The 15,511-nt window shown below is 38.7% G+C and overlaps 1 protein-coding gene across 15 annotated transcripts in view; it reads left to right on the plus strand.

The window, feature by feature from the left end:
• Positions 1-15,511, plus strand: part of ppfia2 (PTPRF interacting protein alpha 2) — a 188,186-nt gene that overhangs the window by 121,196 nt on the left and 51,479 nt on the right. For 14 of the 15 annotated variants that reach the window (XM_051890693.1, XM_051890702.1, XM_051890695.1 and 11 more), the window contains one exon: positions 9,692-9,793. In XM_051890693.1, coding sequence (XP_051746653.1) covers positions 9,692-9,793 — 102 coding nt within the window. Of the gene's footprint in view, positions 1-6,052; positions 6,073-9,691; positions 9,794-15,511 lie in introns of those variants that run through there. The other variant, XM_051890705.1, reaches the window with a different exon arrangement.

The raw sequence follows: 15,511 nt of genomic DNA on the forward strand, positions 1-15,511 counted from the left end.
TACATCACTGCATCCGACGCTTTGCATTGCACTTGGTGATGTAAGGCTTGGATGCAGCTGCTCGGCCATGGAAACCCATTCCATGAAGCTCTCTACACACTGTTCTTGAGCTAATCTGAAGGCCACACGAAGTTTAGAGGTCTGTAGCTATTGACTCTGCAGAAAGTTGGCGACTTCTGCACACTGTACGCCTCAGCATGCGCTGACCCCGCTCTGGCCTACCACTTCGTGGCTGAATTGCTGTTGTTCCCAATTGCTTCCACTTTGTTATGATACCACTAACAGTTGACCGTGGAATATTTAGTAGTGAGGAAATTTCATGAATGGACTTATTGCACAGGTGGCTTGAATTCAGTGAGCTCCTGAGAGCGACCCATTCTTTCACAAATGTTTGTAGAAGCAGTCTGCATGCCTAGGTGCTTGATTTTATACACCTGTGGCCATGGAAGTGATTGGAACACCTGAATTCAATGATTTGGAGGGGTGTCCCAATACTTTTGGCAATATAGTGTATGTCGGGAGGTCATAAGCTCTGTCTACTGCCTACATAAGCAGCTGCCTTCTAAGAGAGCATCTATATGGAACCCCATAAGTCACTGATTTGGAATTCTCTTAATAGTCAGCAACTTTATGTGCCACTCAAATAGTGCTCCTTACGTGAAACACACTGGGGACGTGATTTGCAATTGATTTCAGTAGAACATGACGTTAACATGCTGCTACATAATATTCTAATATATTCTAATAAGCTTTAAAAAATGTTTGTCAGTGTTCATATGCCTAAAAATACTGTTATATAGTGTGCTGTATACTGTATATCATAGTGTATAGCTATAGTGTGTCATTCTGCCAATGTTCTCAGTGTGGTGATATAATTTACAATAATTATACAATTTCAATAACTGTTTTTACATTTTAATGGTCCTGTTTACACCTGATATTAAGATGAGTTTTGGTCAATCGGATCACAAGTAGATGAGGGAGACATATACCCGTTTACACCTGGTATTTTAATCCGTCTCTTTTGTCCACTTTCAACTACTTCTGTCCTGATTTCTTCGAGGGGAGGGTCTATGGGCGCGTAAATGTATGGGTTTTTTCAGGTCTTTCAATCTAATGGTCAAAATAAGGTAGCGCGATTTTGTTTTCTGCTCTGACAGCCACAAGACCATGGCAAACGCTGAATGCATGTTAGAAATCAGGAATGATGAGAGAACATTGTGCTTGGTATGTTTTTCGTCTTCAAACCAAACTTGGGTCTCCAGCCAACAAAGTTTAAATCCAATCTGGCTAGTTCCCATAATGTTTATGCATTAGGTCAGTAGGCAGAGAGTTATGCAGGCTTTTGTGGCTGTTTGAACACATTTGACCACAGGAGCGTTTCCACTAAGAAAGCAATCTGGTCGTTTTCGTGGTCGAAAGTGGAAAAGCTCAAACGTTTTAGACCCCATTCACACCTGTATTTAGTGTCGTCCACTTGTGATCCAATCCTAATACCTGGTGGAGGCAGGGCCAGTATATTTTAACATGTAATAATTTATTCCAGTAATAGCAAAGGATTTATTATATATATATATATATATATATATATATATATATATATATATATATACACACACTACCATTCAAAAGTCAAAAGTTTGGGATCGGTAAGATTTTTAATGTTTTTAAAAGAAGTTTCATCTGCTCACCAAGGCTGCATTTATTTGATTAAAAATACAGTAAAAACAGTAATATTATGAAATATTATTATATTTCATATATGTTTTTAACACAAAAAAGTAATGAAACGTTTTAAAGGTAAAGATGGCATTTGTATAAAGGTTCTGTAGAAGAAGCTTGATCAGATGGGTTCTCTTTAAAAGTCAGCAACTTCAGACTCCATTCGTCTTGTTCATTGCTGGTATTCACAGCTGGTTAATGGGTGATGCATGGGCTGACATTTGCAGAATGTGTGTGTGTGTGTGTGTGTGTGTGTGTTCTGCTGCCTGACTGCTCCACTAGATTGGTTTTAAATTGAGAATGTGTGACACTCATTACACGAGGGTGGGGCTGCATTATCATTCGCCCTCAGCTCTAGTGACCTGCAATGCTAAGAATGGTTTCTTGAAAAATAAATGCAGCATATGTTTATGAATAAGTCAGAGATTTGTTGATTTCCCCATTAAAACACTTGCAAAACATGTTTCACAGAGGTAATATAAAGGTCATTGCAAATATCTGACCTTTGTTTTGCATTGGAAACGACTAGGGTGGGCCTCATTTTCTCTTCTACTCTCCTCTCACTATCATTGCTTTGTCCTTGTCATCCTTTTGTCTCCTGCTATTAAAGTGAAGCTAGCAAGCTGTGTTATCACTGTGGGTTGCTGCTAGAGCATGCTGGGTTTTGTTTCCTTAAAGATAGCGCAAAACTGGAATCACCTAGCTTCTTTTAAGCTCCACGCAACCTGCTGCTTTCATTTTTTTTTTAATTTTATCCTGAAGTTTATCACTAGATGCATCACAAGTTGACTTGTTTTTTTAATTTTTTGATAGAAAAATCCATTGACACAATGCTAAGATGCACACAACTGTTGTGAGTGGTTTCCACAGTGTTTCATTGTGGTTTTTAGGGTCTTCTGGGTGGTTTCTAAAATTCATTGCAAGTCTATGGGATATTTTTCACCAGTTTTATCGTCCAACAGGTGACAATTGTAAGTCTGACTATACTTGGAGCAGCGCACTTCTCCTCAACAAGCCACATAATTTGAGATATCATTCATGTCTGTCACAAATGATAGGGGATTAGTTATCTGCTGAAGTGTAATATTTAGGGTTAAGGGTTTGTAATATTAATAATGGGGCTTGCAAACTATTGCATCAGCAGACTTTAATATCATTCCTTCAGCATGGTACTTATTCTTGATTTAACTGTGGATCAACCAGAATAGCAGCATTGCACTGTCACACTGGTCCTCTGTGCTTTCTAACGACTGTCACGATGAGGACAGAATTAGCCACCAATGCCCGTGAGAAGCGCTGAATTCCTGGTTGGTAATTACCCCCTCTGCAGATTTATGGGCGGCTCTACATCCGAGTGTCGAACCCTCTGAGTTCTGCATCAAAAGGTCAGAGTAAATCAAGCCCAGTGGTCGCCCCATCGCACAGTCCCTGGGTTCATACGGACACACGAGTCGGGGGACAGCGCTGAAGTGGGTTTGTGACATGACTGTGGGCTGCTGATGGATTTATGCAGATTTAACTTTAAACAGCCATCCTCCTGCTGAGAGAGAGATGGTTTTTACAGGATGTGCGCTGTCAGGGGACCATATCCACCGAGAGCCCGTGTTACAAATTGCCTTGGATTGAGAAGAATCAAGCGCTTTGCATTAGGTTTTTCAGGCAATTAAAAATGAACGATTAGAGTGTTAATTTAAAGTTGCCCTCTCATAGCATTGTTTGTTTAATTTAATAATAAACTGTTGAATGCATCTTTCCCTTAAAAAGAATATAGTTTCTGCCACTGTTCTTACTAATTAACAGTTTGAGCCATTATTATGAAACATTATTCTCACTTTAATTGGAAACAAGCACATTTTTATATCTGTACCCCCATATAAATGCTGACTTTGACCTGTTTCTGTAAACATCATTCTGAAAAAAGGTTTGCTTTCTGAAGAGATGGTAGATTCATATGTGACCTTCCTGAATATTTAAAGGAGTCATGCTGAGTGCTGATGGTTATATAGGCCTTCTAATGTCATTGGTTAGCTCTGGTTAGGTGCTTTACTGACCTGGGGCCAGTCAGAACTGGCTGGCTTCAAACGTTTATGCAATTCAAAGCAGCTTTTTGCTATTGCAGGGTGTAAGGTTTTAATACAGATACAGTAGGTAAACCAAAATGCCTATTACCGCCGAGTGTAACGCCGCCGCGTTGTACATTGGATTGTTAGGAGTGGAAGCAGATGAGAAATGATATAGCAATTAGTATCAAGAATAGTGAAATTTTACTGATATTGGTATCGACCAGTGATAGTTTGTTATTGTGACATTTCTACAAGCATGTATTCTTTTCTTCTTTTTTTTTAAACAGGGTTCATTAAACAACTGCGTCATAATTTTTGAGAATTTTGCTGTTACTGTACATCTAAAGAACTAGTTTCGAAAGCCTTGCGTGCAACGCAGACAAAGACAGGAGCTCTGTTTGCCACACGATACATCTGTGAGATTGCATGTGCCCCATGGGACATTCTGTAAATAAAGCTTTACAGCCTCCATTAAAGATTCATCAAACATCCTCAATCTAGAGTTTAATGGGTCTGTGGTTGTATATCATCCATGTAGCTGTTAAAATTTCTGTCTGTCTCTATAGTTTTTGAATTGTTTATGATGAAGCATGGCTCCTCGCTTCTCTGCAGTTTTTATTTTATTTCATTAGTTATGGTGCTGCACTATGGAAATGCTCTATCCTGCCACTTTACATGAGTGTTTCTCAAAAGCCGCAGGTGCATTTGAAGGTTATTGTTACATAGGCTGTTTGATTTAAAGCCTTAAAAACTCTCTCTGAGTTTTTAAGGTGCATGCCCCACTCAGTCTTCCATCCGTTCCATGCTTTAAACAGCCCGTCGTTCTCAGGAGTGTGTTTTATCCAGCTGAAAAAGAGTGTTATGAGTCAATCCAAATAGAGTGAATGACATGTGCTGGAGCTTTCACACCGACTGGTTGGCATTCTTCGAGAAATTTCTTTGTAGGCTTTGTCAAACCCAAACGTCTCAAACTGATTTCCTTGGGGAAGACCAGGTTTGGTCTAGTTCCACGATGCAGTTCTTGCATCTGCCTTTCAAATGGGGCGGTCTTTGTCATTCAGACTTTACACCGAGGGTGCTGTCAGTGTGAGATTGCTAACCTACATGGTTTTGGTGCCTTTTTAGATATGAAATGGAGTTAAATGAATAGTTCACCATCATGTTGTTCCAATCCCATTTGATTTTCTTTCTTCTGGGAAATATTGAAGCATGTTCACGCTTCTTTCCTTACAACGAAACTTTTTCAGTGAGCAGGGACTGTCAAGCTCCAAAATAGCATAAAAGTATCATAAATGTTATCCATATGACTTATATTCCAGCTCTCAAAATATAAGATGGTTTTGTGTTGGGAAGAATTCAAAATTTAATTAGCTTCTGCCATAGATCTCATATCTCATTCACACTTCTGCATATTCAAACTTTCTTTCACTCAGTCAGTCTAATGAGGTCGCTCAGCATTGTTGATGTCTTTACACAACATATTTGAATAAATGCAAATGACAGCTATGGCAGAGTGGAAGATTTTAAGTAAATAATTGTTTAAACTTGAGTCAGTTTCTCACACAAATATGTTGTACAACTTTCAAAGACCTGTAGTATAGCGCATAAGTTATATGGACCGCTTTTATGATGTTTTTGTTCTTTTTTAGAGCTTGACAGATCCCAATCACCATAAACTTTGGTTGTATTGAAAAAAAGCAGCGTGAACATTGTTCAAAATGTATTGTTTTGTGAAGAAAGTAAGTTATACATGATTGGGAATAAAAAATAATGGGTTTGAAATGTCATTTTTTTTGTATTGAACACCGCTCTTTTGGGTTTCCAGCTCACCTGTAAAGCAAAGTCTAAGTTAAGGACTGTTAGTATGCACCACTTTGCCATGGTAACACCCCAGGAGGAAATAAGTTAACCTTTAATAGCTCTGCTTACATTACATTGATAAATGTAAAACGTACCTCTTTAAAACTGGGTTAAAATTAACATTGACACCCTGTCTCGAACATTTTAACATGTTTATCCAGTTTTTTTTCTCTCATCTTTGTTTAAAACGGTGTAGAACATGTTGTAATTATGCCTGTCTCTCCCCTTAGACTAACACCTCTGCACCACCACCTCTCTAATCAACACTTTTTAATTAGCGCTTTGCTAACTCATCCACAGTGACGTGTGTGCCAAACTGAACCGAGTGACTTCTGCTAGACAGCAGTGTCGTCAACATGACCATTATGGGCATCTGCCAGCAGCGGCCCTCTGGGCCCTGGCGCCGTCTGTGTATGGGATAACTATGGTGAGAAATTAAGTTGCTTTTCATGAGATATTCTGGTTGAATCCTTCCTGGCTTCTTCTCATTACCTCATTAAGAATAAAATCTGATGGCTCCGTTTAATCTCATTTCTAGGGGAAACAGTTGAGATGTTTAAGAAGAAACAGTGGAGATCATATTTGTTTTTTTTTCTTTCTTGTGGCCCTGCACAACAGTTCACTCTTCTGGAAATTTGTCATGTTGTTACACCTGGATCTCCTCTATGCTTCTCAATCTATGTTTAATCCCAGGTTGACTTCTTTTTTGATCTTGAATTAATTGACCCTGGGTTCTGCTTATAACTTGGGTTAACACAACTTTGCTTATAATTTACGAAGCCCTGCTTCAGAACAAGTCTGTGCTGAATTGCGGTGCCATCGATAATCGGTGTAAAATGTAAACAGTGTGAAACATTAAGCCAAAGATAATCCTAGACTTTGTTTTCCAAGGATTAAAAATCATCCTAAAAGTGTGAAAATTCCATATTTAGTCTTGATGTCTTTACACATGGTAGATTGTCCAGTAATGAGATATGTGACCCTGGACCACAAAACCATTCATAAGGATAATTTTTTAGTTAGGATAAATTTTAAATTAAGCTTACCATTGATGTATGGTTTGTTAGGATAGGACAATATTTGGCTGAGATACAACTATTTGAAAATCTGGATCTGAGGGAGCAAAAAAATCAAAATATTGACAAAATCGCCTTAAAACCTTAGCAATTCATATCCACTCACAAAAAGAAATTTTTTATATATTTACGGTACGAAATTTACAAAATATCTTCATGGAACATGATCTTTAGTTAATATCCTAATGATTTTTGGCATAAAAGGTAAATCAATAATTTTGACTCATACAATGTGTTGTTGGCTATTGCTACAAATATACCTGTGCGACTTATGACTGGTTTTGTGGTCCAGGGTCACATATATGTTAGACTCACCTTTTCCACACTGGTGGGACTTTCACACGCTAAGGAGTTTGTCAGATGTTGATCCAATGCTTTACCCACCCCACATTTACCACCTAAGGGCAGCATAGGATCCCTGTGCCGTGAATTTGGTTTGATCTTAGAACACTGACCTTTGACTTCAGAAAACACTTCGGGGAGGTTTGTTTCAGACGCAGAGCCGCTAGAGGGAAGTTTTGATCATAACTGATTGGAATTCTAGCACATGTAGAGCTGGTTTGTTGTTAGACTGTGTTTGTCTGCATGTGTTCGCTGGTGTGTACTGTATGTTCACAGCGATGAATCTTAGAGCTTCCCAGAATGCAATCTCTGAGATCCCAGTTTATTTGTACTTTGAAGATTTCAAACAGGATTTACTTGAGGCAAAGCTACAACATCAAGCCTGGATACTTGTTTGCTCGCACGTGTGTTGTCTTTTATAACGCCACATAATATCTGGAATCAGTATTATCACAGCAAGAGGTGGTGGTTGCGTTAAGATACATAATGTAAGACAGCCTCATACAACGAGTTCACACTCAATGCAACGTCTCACCAACTAACACAAGACTTCTACTGGGGTCTTTGATGGCCAGCTGGATTGAGTCCTGTTTAATTATCTCTCTATGATCAGAGGAGCCTTGCAGCAGAGGACAAGCTTAGATCAATACTACAGTGAGTTATTGTCTTAGACAGCTACCTTTGCATGATCCCAATCCCTCCTGTCTGGTGGTTGCGAGACAGGCTTGTCATAGTCTACCAAGTTCATGTTTATCAATCGAGGTGTCCACTATAGAGATTTCAACTCTTGCCTATTTAAATAAGACCTCTGATCCTTGCCATCAATCAAACGCCAGATTCATCATAGAGATTATAGTCCAAAAGTTTCATTTTTTTTCTGGCTGTACCCCTATCCATCATGAAAATAGTGATGCCCATAAAGCTACAAGTTAATAGGGCCGATTTTGGGCCCAATTCTCCCCTTCCGACAATCCTAAGTAAAGTCCCGACTATCTTGATGGCTCTACAGATTATCTTATCAGATTTTCCTGTGGTTGAGGTGTGTTAAGAGTGTGAATGAGAATGTTGGAGCTATGCCGATAAATATCCAACCCCAGTGACAAACGTGCACACACTCTGTAGATTGTCTTGTGTAACGAAATAATACCCAATCAGAAAGCGAGCTGACGGAAGTATAACATGACTTCATCCAAACCTTTTTTTTTTTTCCGCGAATTTTCTGTAAAAAGCAGTCCAAACACTATTATCGCCATTTCTTCTTGCCTGCCGTCTGCCATGTTTGTTAACTCTAAAGTCACGTTTGACCGTGAGAGATTTTGCGAGTTTTCCCGTGTTTACAGTCGGGACTCTGGTTGTTTGTGAATGGAATCTATTAGTGTGTGGTTTGCCATCTTGGTCACATCGTGGCACTCCACACACTATAGGAATAAAAAATTTTTATCGTAATATTTGTGGTCTCACATTTTTAGTCTGATAAGATTTTAAAAATCTTGTATTGTTGGTCAGCCTTTAGATTTAAGAAATGTGGCACATTTATAGCCCACTCAGTCATAATTGTGAGGAGAATGAAGGCTACTGTAACAGTAAAATGTATTGTCACTTAATGTCATAGTATATTCAAATATGTATAATTTTGGCTCTGTCTTGATTCATTGTCCTTTTTTTAACTTTTGCCTGTCACTAGGATGATTCATTGTGCTTACTATTAAACTGTTACCAAGGTTGTGGTTGACGTTATGGGGTTGCAGGGTGACTTCAATCTGTATTTTTCATCACGTTTGCTTGCAAAACAATTTCATCACCACTCACGTCTTGTTCCATATACAGGCCCTAGTCAATTCCTGGCCCCATTTCTGCCATTTCTGAAATCCTCTTAGTGACACTGAATTCAGATTACAATGAGTACATTGAATCTGTACCTTTAACTTGTGTGGGATTTTGCTTTCCCAGAAGTGAAAATTTTCATGTAGTTGTCATTTCCCTCAACTCATGGCATAAAAGAACATCTCGACTGTTGATGAAATGTGTTCTACAGGTATGAAGGTGTGTTGTATGAAGACATCCACCATGTTGTCGTTGTTCTACATTGCATTGCTCCAATTGCTGCTTCAGGTGTGTTTGATTAGGGTTGAAGCTAAACTCCACTGGATGGTAGCCCTCCAAGAGCAGGGTTTGCTACCCTTGGTCTAAAGTTTAACCATGAGCAACAACTTTCTTTGTACCTATAGCACTTACATTTAACAAGCCAGCCAGCTCACAGTTCTCCACCATTTTATTTGATATGACTCCCCAACTCCTGTTGCCTTATGGAAGTCAGATCCTGCTCTGGGAGGGCCAATGTCCTGCAGGGTTTAGCTCCAACCTGCCCAAACACACTTTCCTGAAAGTTTCTAGTAATCCTGAAGACCATTATTAGATTGTTTAGCTGTGTTTGATAAGGACTGGAGCTAAACTCTGCAGGACAGTGGCCCTTTTGGAGTGGAAATGGACACCCCTGCCTTATGGGATAACAAAGTATCCACTAGTTACACACTTTAGAATCTCAATAGATGCCAGTTGTCCTTTAGCAAACCTGTGTCCCCTCACTCTGTGCATGTGATGTTCAAATATCTGTTTGGTGTCTTGCAGGAGTTTGCCGCCCTGACGAAAGAGTTGAATGCCTGCAGGGAACAGCTGCTGGAGAAGGAGGAGGAGATTTCAGAGCTGAAGGCCGAGAGGAACAACACCAGAGTGAGTTCGCACACAGTGTCTTCCAGACACTTCAAAGAATTATGCTCCTCAACCATCATCTGCCTCGGAAAGTTGTACTTGTTTACAAAGAAGGCAATAATTGAACAGATGCCCACCCAATGACTCGTGCATCTAATTCATAATGTTTTGTTTGAGACAAGATGTTTGTGCTTGCTCCAAACTGCTTTTACTGAACTGAAACCAGATTTTATAGAGTCTGTTGAGATACTTACCATAGATTCACAGCGTGAAGTCACAACATTCACACTTTGATATGTCCGCACCAATTTTCCTGGGGTATTTAATGTCTTGAGATGACAGTTGAGTGATAACTTTATCCTTGTAGAGGTGAGATCATAATTCCCAGAAAGTTAAGATAACAGGCTGGTATTTTTCAATAAAATTGTCACCAGTCATTTGCATTGAATGCAGAGAAGCTGCCAAAATGTCTGACAAAAACCAGCGCTCAGACTATCTATTTCACAAGAAAGTAGTCATTCTCACTTCTTCTGCTTCATTTTCACCTCCATTCTTTTCCTGCACCCCTCAGTGCCTGCCTGAGCCACTGTGCTAATGCAGCCCTGCTCACCTGCCTCCACGCTGCAATTCAATTAATTACTTTTGTTACGCAGCCAAACGTTTGAAGAGTCAATTATGGAATTGAGGATATTGGAGGGTATTAAAAACCAGAGGGGAGCATAGATCGAGGAGGATAAGGGGACGTAGTGGAATGGAAAAGAGGAGAGGTCGAGTGAGATTAGAAACAGACTCATTTTAAACAGAGCTTCTAATCTTACAAAGAGAGCAGCTAATGTGCCAGTGAGTGAAGTATTTAACCTAAAGCTCGTCTAGTGAGACTGTTGTCGACTCTGCAATGCATCAGCCATTATGGAAAAGGTCATAACTTAATAATTTTGAGATTGCGTCCCAATTTACATACTTGTAGCATACACTAAAAGTGCATTAGTCGCTGATAATGCAGAAAGTTCATACTTTTCAAGAAGACATTGTATAAATAGCATTTTGGCCACTAGGGCTAGGCATATATATTTTCACTGTAAACTCGCTATTACTTTTTCTGCCAATATAGCCTAGATCAACATTGTGAATATTCAAAAGACTTTTTGTGTTTATTTCTGTTACAATAGAGGGTTGCCAAGTGAGGTCAAGTGATCTCAACACGGTGGCCAACATGAGGGGTCGACACGCTTATGCAGAATAAAACTTTCTTGGACACTTATATGACTGGTGTCTTTATCGCTTATGAGTACTTTTCATTTTTTTACTAGTAAAATTTTTGTTTAAAACGTGGGAAAAAGTTTTAAGTGCACTTGGGTGTGGCGTCAGGCCTTGGAGAGGCTTTTATTTAACACAAGTTAAAACATAAAAATGTCCAAAAAGGGAATGAAGTATCCAAGGGGTTAAAGTGTCCAAATAAATGGGGGATCTGGTGTCCTCGTCGTGCCGGGGAATCGTGAAAGTGGGGCAGTGTTCAGTCAGGATGGGTCCAGGTAAGGGGGCGGGGTCCGGCGGCCACACGCGCTACCCTCTCTGGTCTGGAGCACGAGGGGTGGTGGCTTCTCCTCATCAGCTCATCTTCCCTGAGGTCGCGGCGCAGCCTGTCATCCTAACATGTCGGCTAAAACATGTGCGTCCCATCCAGAGCCTAGGTCCGAAGAGTCAGTCCATTTGGCGGTGTGGGAATCCCTCCATGCTCCCCTTCCTGGACCTCTGAAGACATCAGCGTGCATGCATAGGGAAAAAAGACCGGTCTCTTGAGGAGAGGTGCACTCGATATTTAACAGCAGTGGTGATGAGGCTCCATTACATTCAGGTGTGCCTCATCACACGCCGCCAGTCCTAGTTGTTACCCCGCCCCTCCTCGCTCTCTTACACCCACTCCTGTCGGGAACTTGGTGAAGTTGGCAATTTAAGGGACAGGGTGGTAGGGGTGTGTGATATGTATCGTCTGCGATAATATCGTGATTGTTGTTTTAACGACATGCGATCTGAAATTATCGAGTACGTCCCTCACTTTACAAAAACACATAGAAAGTTGCATGCATACACTATGTGCTGTAGTAGTCTAGTAGGTTAGACTAGTGTGCGCGCGCTGGCGCATTTAGAGTGCACGCTTTCACTGCGTGATATGGTCCATTAAAAATACACCCAATATTCAAGATAAGGGGGTAAAAGTATCTGTATGTCTTTTTATATTTGTATCATTTAATATAGTTAATCAATATCACATTTTCTCCAAATATCACAATGATTACAAATGTGATATTGATTTTACACAACAGTTCAATAAACAAGAAGTTAATATTTAGTGACTTACATTTTAGACACAATATTGCCTGTTTTCGCTCTATTTTACCAATGAAAATAGTTCCAAACAAAGCCACAGAACTAATTTGCATCTCTTGTCAACAAACGGCGGTGAATGAACGAATCTTTTAAATGAATGATTCAATGACTCATTTATTAAAACGGTCAAATGCTTTGTTCCCGAATGAATCAACCGTTTGAATGAATCGGTTGACACTCCATGACTCACTCATTAACATTGACTTGCTGCCACCTACTGGCGGTTTTAATTTAACATTTAAAGTATCTTTTTATTCTTTAAATAATTTCAAAATATCAGTATTCAACATTTTATGTTTAAAACATCAAAACATTATTTATGCATTTTGTAACTGCAGTTAAAATGCATTTGTCAGCTCTGAACTGCATTAAACAGTGTGTAAATGCATTTAAATGGCACTTCAGATGCAGATCCTGTTTCCTCTGCATTGCAAAGATTAATTTTGTTGATTCTGATTTTTTTTTTTTAAGTCTTGTGTCTTATTGTTCTAATTGAATTTATTGATTAAAGGTAAGAATTTGACACAAAAGATGAGGCATACATGTAATTAGGTTAAAAAAAATGGCTTTTTAAAGGTAAAAATGCCCTTAAAATGTAAAAATCTATTTAAACTTATTGAAAAAGATAATTTTTCAAGTCACTGCTGTGAACTAACCACCGCACAAAATATGAAGAATATCAAAAACTTTAAGCAGCAGCCCAAAACCTGCCAAGGTACCAACACAATAAACACACTCAGCAAAGTATTGTCTAATTATTGTTATCGAGAAAATCCCAGAAAATATCGAGATATCATTTTTTGTCAATATTGCACACCCCTACGGGGTGGTACTGATAATAAGGAGGGGGAAAAAATTCCATCACAACATGTACTGTAGATGGACTTTTACACAGAGCGCCCCTTCAAGTAAAATGACACATGATGTTACTGTACATATATTTATTTAAGATCAATGCTGAGATTCATGTATTAGCTAATGGCTGCGTCTACTGACGGAACCAGTGTTAATCTGATCCACCAAAACAGACACACAAAGGGAGAGAGAGTAACCTAACCTGCGATATCCGGCTATAGGGTTGTTTTAGTGCTGAGCTGGCGCTGGGAAAGACAGAGGCTGGCACAGACTGAGGGTTATGAATGAGAGAGCAAGGAACTGAGCAGAAATAGAAAGGTCAGCTCCTCTAGAGGTCTCTAGAGCAGCTCTGCTACAGTACTGCCAGTACAGCCCTCAGGCAGGTACATGTGCTACTGCAGCCCTAATGCTGTGTTACATTCAACTAGAGAAGCCTGAATTTCCAACTACCTACTTGGCAACTCCACTTGAAGTCGAACTCCCTACTTAGAAATTTGAGAAACTTGTGGGAATCAACTAGAATTTTGATTTCACCAGCATGCTAAAAATGAAGCTAAATATAGCTTATTTAACTATTATTTTTGTTTTTGCATTAATTATATTTTCAGTTTTAGCTTTAACTTTATCTTATTTAACTTTAGCTTTAGTTTTAGATATCATTTTAGTTTTAGCTTTAACTTTTTTAGACTATTAACTATTTTTAGTGTGTTAGTGTTAGTTTGAGATTTAACTAAGATGGTTTTAGAAATCGTTTTAGATTTAGCTTTTAATTTTAGTTTAAGCTTTAACTTTTAGTGAAAGTATTTTTTTTAGATTTTATTTATATTTAGTTTCAACATTATTTTAAGTTTTTCTTTAGATTTAGATTCAGTTTTTACTAGGGATGTCCCGATCAAGTTTTTTTGTGCCCCCAATCCGATCCGAGTCATTGAATATCTTCTCTTAACAATTGGTAGACATTATAAGGTCAAAATTATGAATATGGGAGTACTGATATAAACTTATTGGATTTTATGTGTACAATAAGCATTGCAACAACAAAAAAAGTGGATTTAAGGTTAGAAAGCATGAAGCTTTGTCAGTCAAGCCTGAAGCAAGACACAACCCATAGCAATGCATTATGGCAACAACGTCTCAGGTAGTCTGACGGCAGATAAAAATAAAGAGTAAATAAATGACTTTAGAGTGATTCGTTACAAAAGTGTGCATCAAATATGCTAAACACAGAAGCTCGAAAGTACGTGAACAGACCTCATTTGTTCTCGCGCATTACGCACGCACATTTGAGCTTGTTCTTTTCCTTTTAATGGCAGTTGGCAAACCCACTTAAAGCTGCATACCGCCACCTACTGCATGACACCTGCGTAACAGCTGATGTAAAATAAAGAATCGGGCTTAGGATCGCCGATACCAATCAGTTAAAAAATGCTTAATCGGCCTTGATACTGATCCTTGTGATTGACTTGGGACATCCCTAGTTTTTACTTTAGTGCTTTTTTTGTGAGTGTTTGATGTCAAACAAACATGGCAGCCAGGGTTAATGCACAGTCATTTTTAAGCAAATAAAATCCATCAACGAGTCAAAGTTCTTAATTGAATGATAATACAGCTTGTTTAGAATTAATTAACAAATGTCTAATAATCCTTTCTGTTGATAGCTGTACACTTGCAAAACAAATTGCATAGCATTGTTTATCCCCGCAATTAATATGCTAAGATGCTTCTTAGTTTGCAATCAGACACCTGCAAAGTGAATAGTAGTGTTTCTACTATTTGTTTCTTTATACATCGTCTTCCAAGCATCATGCAAGGGAGCACGTTTATGTTCAGAAGTCAGAGATATCAAGTAGGAATAACCTACATCCAGCTTTAGATGCAATTCCACATTATTCTAAGCAGGTTTCCTGAACAAGTGCATTTCAAAACAACATATAATTTTACTTTAAACACATTCTCTGTCTCCCATCCATAGCTCTGTATATACAGTCCACTCATCTAATGCCAGACAGTTCTCGGTCTGTCTCTCCCATGGTGTCCTTGGGAGTTTGGGACCGAATTGATTTTTTATGCTATGTACCAGACCAGAGAGTAACCACATTAACATAATCTCCTTTGTGCCGGGTCCAGGGGGTTTCAATTTGTCGTGTCTGCTTTATTGTTTCAAGTAATGTAATGGGTTTTCTTGTGTGTAATGTTGTTAGCTGTCTGAAAGGGTTCCCTTGTAAAATGAGAAAAGACAAAATGGTGTGTTAAGCACATATCATTAATTTTCAAATGAAAAATGTCCTTGAGGGTTTAAGCAATATGACGAAAATATTGACCTCATGTTGCAGCGTGAGACATTAAGTTTCAGTTTTAGATTGGTTGCTAAACTTATACTTTTTATTTAATTATTTTTTTTTATTTAGATTTTAGAATTAGTTTTATATTTAGCTGTATATATTTTTTTCAAATTTATATTCAAATTTTTAGCTTTAGATTAAGCTTTGGTTTTAG

This window comes from Ctenopharyngodon idella, chromosome 4 (genome assembly GCF_019924925.1).
Source record: "Ctenopharyngodon idella isolate HZGC_01 chromosome 4, HZGC01, whole genome shotgun sequence".
NCBI classification, from domain to species: Eukaryota; Metazoa; Chordata; class Actinopteri; order Cypriniformes; family Xenocyprididae; genus Ctenopharyngodon; species Ctenopharyngodon idella.